Below are 6,143 nucleotides of genomic sequence, written 5' to 3'. Positions count from 1 at the left end.
GGAAGCGGAGACGGTTAGAAAATTGATTCGATTCCATTTCCTTTTGCGCGCGTTTTTTAAATGTGAAAAAAAAAAAAAAATTTCTTTTTTCGCGATTCCAGAAGCGGAAGAGTCAAAGGAAGACAAAACAGACGACGAAGAGAAAAAGGAAAAAAAATCAGACGAGGAATCGAATCTCGGAGTTGAATTCATTCGTAAGGTCGAAGCGCTTTATTGCGAAGTTTGCCGAACGTATTTGCCGCAATCGTCGGACGAAGAAAGAGCTCTGAGAGTTCATTGCAGGAGCAACAGTCATTTCGATTGTTATTTTAAATTCGGAGACGACAAACTCTTGGAAAAGATTCAGGGTAAAAAAGCCAAGGCGGAGCCTGTGAAACCGGAAGGGGAAAAAGAACAAGTCAACAAAACGGAGGAAAACGCGAAAGAAAATGAAAATCACGAAGATGGCGGCGAAGACGAAGACAAACTATGGGCAGACGTTTCGGATTTATTGAGTCAAGTCGAACCCGAGACGAAATCGGATGACGAGGACGAAGAAGAAGGTGAGTGTAGGGGTGGGGGGTAGGTGAGGGAAGGGGAGAACTTGATTTGAGTCATGGGTCATTAAAATTTTAATTAATTTTTAACTCTCTCTCTCTCTCTCTTTCTCTCTCTCGACGTAGGTGGTCGATTCGATAGATTTAAATCAAACGAGAAAAAAGAAAACGGAGAAGTTAATTCGTCCGAAGAAGGAGGAGGAGGAGGTGGTGGTGGTGTTGTTGGTGGAGGTGGGGGAGGAGGAGAAGAAAAGGAAAACGTTAGCGGAAAATCCGCGGAAGAAGTCACAATTAAAGAAGAATTAATACCGATATAATAATCTTATCTCACGATCATTTTTTTTAGAAGAAGAAGAAGAAGTAAAAAATAATAATAATAATAATAATAATAATAATAATAATAATAATAATAATAACGAATTTAATATTCGATTGGCATTGATAATTTTTTTTTTTATTTTTTTATTATTATTATTATTGTCGTTTTGTTCGATAGTTGAAATTAAAAAAAAAAAATTTTTTTTTTTTTTTTGAATTTTAGTTTGAGTAATATATAACGAGTTGTTTAAAATTATAAATTATTATTATCATCATTTTATTTTCTTTTTTTCCCGCTCGCGCGCGCGCGCGCATCACGCGACCACACGTGATCAATTTTTTGCTCCTGCCACGAAATTTACCTCTTTTCATTCAAAAAAAAAATTTATTTTATTTAAATGCCTAAAATAAATAAATAAATGAAAAAAAAATTTTTTTTTTGTTTATCAAGGTCAAAAGAAAGAAAAAACCTAACTAAACCTAAATTATAAATAATTAACAATAATAAATCAATTGTGTGTGTGTGTGTGCCTTTAAAAATGACCTCAACTCGATTTGAAAAATCAAAACAAATTTCTTTTCTACGGAGGCCACCATCTTTGACCTAAATTAACTATAAAATATTATTATTATTATTTTATACAAGAATCAAGGTACTCTACATCACTTTATACGTGTGTAAGCGATAAAAGAAAAAAAAACGTTTTTCTAACACTAATTTATATATATGTATGTAAATCATTTAATTATTTAAAATAAAATTTATTAAAAATAAATAAATAAGTAATAATAATAATAATTATAATAATCATAGCAAAAACAAATAATGCAGTTTCATAATAATAATAATAATAATAAATTATAACTCTATAAAAATTAATTTTATTACGAAATGAATAACGAATAATAATAATAATAATAATAATAATAATAATAATAATAATAATAATAATAATAATAATAATAGTAATAATAATAATAATAATAATAATAATAATAATAATTTTTACATTTTTTTAATTATTATTATTATTTTGAATTAAATAAAATCAATTTATTGACTAGAATTTTACTTTAAAAAAAAATAAAAAATTATGGGGCAAAAAAAAAAAATTAAAAATTTTCCATTTGAATAATCATTTATATATATAAGCAAACATTAAAAATTTCTAATAATAATAATAATGATAATAATAATAATAATAAGAAAAAGAAGAAGAATAAGAAGAAAATTATTACTTTGCCCCATATATATATATAATAAATAAAAACACTAAAAACACTAAGAAAAAAAAAAGACCGCCATTTTTATTTAAAAAAAAAAAAAATCATTTGAAAAACAATTAATAATAATAATAATAATAATAATAATAATAATAATAATAGTAATAATAATAATAATAATAGTATGATAACGTTTTGCTTTTTTTTTAACATCTAAAAAATTTTTTTTTTTTATTATTTCTATCCAATTTTTTTTTGATTAAATTAATTTTATCATTATTATTATTATAAAACATTACTGTGTGTTTGTGTGTTTATTTATATTGGGGGAGGGGGGAACTAATCAAATAAAAAAAAATAGTATAATCTAAAAGTATTAATGTTAAATCATTATTATGTTCTTTTTCTTTTCCCCCCCCCCAAAAAAAAAATTTAAATAAATAAATAAATAGTATTATTATTAATAATTACTATCATCGATTGACTACATTCAACCACTTACTAATCATCTAATAAAACTAATTTTAATGAAAAGAAAAGAAAAGAAAAAAATCATCATCATCATCATCATCATCACACAGTAATGAATAGCAATGAGCAAACGTTTTGCATATAAATAACTTTTTTTTTTTTTTTCCTCTTATATTTATTTATATATATATATTTTTTTTTTCTTATACTGATTTTTAATAAAGCAATAGCTATCAGAAAAAACAATAATAATAATAATGATAATAATAATAAATTTACAACAAACAAACAAACAAAATATATGTGTGTGTGTGTGTGTATGTAGACAATTAATGTAATTTTTTTTTAAAACACATCAAGCACTAATTATTAATTAATTAATTAACCTTTTAAAATAATAATAATAATAATGGGTATGATTTTACCTTAGAAATTATAAAAAAGAAGTAAGTAGAAATAAACAAACAAACAAACACAAAATAAAATAAATTAAATTTTTTTCTGTTGTTGGCAATGCACTTTTTTTTAAAATTATTATTATTAATAACCGTTATAATTTTATCCTTTTTAAACGTGAAAGACTACTACCACTACTACTACTACTACTACTCTTAATACTAAAATAAATGTCTGTTAAATAATAATATAAAATGAATAAACAAAACAAATTGAATGTGTTGAAAAAAAAAAAAAAAAACAAAATGATTGTTTGTAAAACAAAAGGCCATCATCCAAATCAATTGATTTATAACAGTTTTTTAAGAGAAAAAAAAAAAAATTAAAAATGGTGGTAAAAAATTATAATCATAGTACTTAATGTGTCACCATAATTAATCAAAAAATATTATTTTTTTGTTATTTTTTCCTTTTTTATGATTTTTTTTAAAAAATATTTTTTATTAAGAAGCTTTTCTTTATTGTGTGTGTAACTTTTTGACTAAATATTATAAAGCTAGCTTGCTAAATAATTAAATCATTATGATCACCATTATTATTATTATTATTATTTTATTTTTCCTCATGATTTTCCTTTCTTTTCTATTAATTTAATAATTTTAGGCGGTTTTTATTTTCTTATTCAAAAGTCACAATAATTTAAAATGAGAAAAAAAATTTTCTTTTTACTGTCACAAATTTACCAAGTAAACCAAACAACAAATTCAAATTTTATATATATATATAAAAACCAAATAATACCATTATTATTATTATTATTATTATTATTAGATATTAATAAATTTTCACTTACCGAATTATTAAACATATACATAAAATATTTTCAATTATTTCTTTCTTTCATTTTTTTTTTTTTGTTTAAGACACCTATAATAATAAATTAGCAATAATAACATAAAAACAAAACAGAACAAATAATAATTAACGTAACTTTTTTTTTTTTTTTATAAAACAATTTTTCACAACTTAATTAATTATTTCATTTACATAAAAAATAAATTAATAATAATTATTATTATAATCATAACCCGAAATCCAAAACCTTTCTACGTTTGCTTGCTTTTTAAAAATAACGGTTTTCGCATTCGAAATGAAAAATAAAATAAAAACGACACTACTGCTACTAACGCTCGCTACTACGTAAAACAATTCAGGTTCTTTTTTTTTTTTTTTCGTTTAAATTTACAACGTTAAAATTAGTCAAATCAGCATTCCGATAAAATAAATATAAATATATATATATATATTGATTCGTTAAAAAATTTAAATTTTAATTATTTATCCTTACAAAAACAAAAAAATATAAATATTTATTTATTTATTATAATTTATTTTAAAAATTTAAAATTTTAAATTCACAACCCATAGAATAACGTCCAATTATAATAAAATTTTACTTAATCCGTTTAATAATAAACATTCGCGTTTTCTTTTCTTTTTACTACAATATTTAATAAAAAAGGAAAAAAGAAAAATTTAGCTTTTGTTTCAATTTTTTTTTTTTAAGGCGAAAAATAATAAACAGCATAAATAGCTTTTATGATAAAGAAGATAGAGATAGAAAGAGTTAGAGAGAAAGAGAGAGAAAGAATATATATGTATATATACATATACACATACAAAACGTGTACCTGGTTTTAGGTATAATAATTTAAATAAGGCAACGAAGCTGTACACAAGTTTGATTAGTTTTTTTTTTTTTTTTTTTTGTTTTCCCCTCCTCCTTGTTTTTTTTTAAAAATAATAACGTGTAATAAGAAAAAAAAAGGAACAAAATGAAATAACGAAAAAAAAAATTAACAAGCAATCGTGTCGGGTAATGGATTTTCGGTGATATGAATTACGTTCTTAATTGATTTATATGTTTTACATCTGGAGTCTAAGACGTCTACAGATCTTTCTCGAACCATCCTCTGGATTTTAGGATTCCCCATTGATCGAGGTATCGCTGAAATTAAACAAAAAAAAATAATAATAATTAAAAATAAATAGGGGCGAATACATTATTTAAATCGTTTTTTTTAAACATTAGGATCTTATTAAAAGTTTTTTTTATTTTTGTTTAAAAGAAAAACTTACCGGAAATGAACGAAAGAACCGATCGAGAACAAAGAAAATTTTTTTTTTTTTTAATTCAATGTACAAATCCAAGCAATAACATTTAAATAACACCGACTTAGGTTTTTTGTGAAATAGGGAAGGGGAAGGGGAAAAAACATTTAAATATTTTTTTTTTTTTTGTAAAATGTGCGAAATTGATAAATAAATAAATGCTCGGTGAAAATTTCAAAAAAAACCGACGATTGTGACCTCCATTAATTAATTTTTTTTTTTTTAACCCGTCATACGATATCGCATTTAAGAAAAAAAAAAGGAAAAGTTTGCAAAAAAAAAAAAAAAAAAAGAAAACAAAAAGAAAACTAGGACAACAAGCGTGAAGTGAAAGATATAATTTTTTTTCTTTTAAAAAAAATTAAAAAATTTTCCGTCGACTTTGTTCCGCGAACATATTTAAGAAAAATAATAATAATAATAATAATAATAATAATAATAATAATAACATTCACAACGACTCATACGTCATCAGTTATCACTACTATATAATAAGTAAAAGTACAAAAAATTTAAACATTTAAAAAAAAAAGAAAGAAAATTTTAAATGGATCTTTTGTTACCGCATGCAACATTCGTAATCCTTTCCTACAATTTTTAAAAAACGACAACGACAACAACGACAACCACAACAACAACAGCAACAATAACACTACAAAATGACAAAGTGATTTTTCACCATATTTTTCACTACAACAGTTTAAAAAAAAAACAAAAATTACTACAAAATAAATTACTCACGACAACTATTGCATATTAATATACATAAAAAAAAAACTACGAGAGAGATTTGAAAGAAAAAACTATTATTATTATTATTATTATTATCATTATTACTATTATTATTATTATCATTATTACTATTATTATTATTATTACTATTATTGACCGACCAACAAATTGTGCTTGGAGAAAAAAAAGAAAAAAAAAAAAAATTCCTCATTATCATCATCATACCCTACAAAAATTCATCTCAACTACTTTTTTAAAGAAACAATCACGTGATTAAATCAATCAATCAATCAA

At 23.0% G+C, this 6,143-nt stretch overlaps 2 protein-coding genes across 2 annotated transcripts in view; one reads left to right on the top strand and one right to left on the bottom strand.

The window, feature by feature from the left end:
- The window catches only part of Phum_PHUM475690 (Nucleosome-binding protein, putative), a gene marked incomplete at both ends in the record, with an annotated part of 4,808 nt that extends 3,955 nt beyond the window's left edge, over positions 1-853 (top strand). Inside the window, 2 exons of the mRNA XM_002430329.1 lie at positions 102-542; positions 663-853. Coding sequence (XP_002430374.1) covers positions 102-542; positions 663-853 — 632 coding nt within the window. The remainder of the gene's footprint in view (positions 1-101; positions 543-662) is intronic.
- Positions 854-4,801: 3,948 nt separating this feature from the next.
- The window catches only part of Phum_PHUM475680 (protein NDRG3, putative), a gene marked incomplete at both ends in the record, with an annotated part of 4,576 nt that continues 3,234 nt past the window's right edge, over positions 4,802-6,143 (bottom strand). Inside the window, one exon of the mRNA XM_002430328.1 lies at positions 4,802-4,953. Coding sequence (XP_002430373.1) covers positions 4,802-4,953 — 152 coding nt within the window. The remainder of the gene's footprint in view (positions 4,954-6,143) is intronic.

The sequence above is a fragment of the Pediculus humanus genome, genomic scaffold (assembly GCF_000006295.1).
Source record: "Pediculus humanus corporis 1103172108253 genomic scaffold, whole genome shotgun sequence".
NCBI classification, from domain to species: domain Eukaryota; kingdom Metazoa; phylum Arthropoda; class Insecta; order Psocodea; family Pediculidae; genus Pediculus; species Pediculus humanus.
The sequence above is the reverse complement of the archived record's forward strand: the minus strand, read 5'-3'. Positions and strand labels throughout refer to the sequence as shown.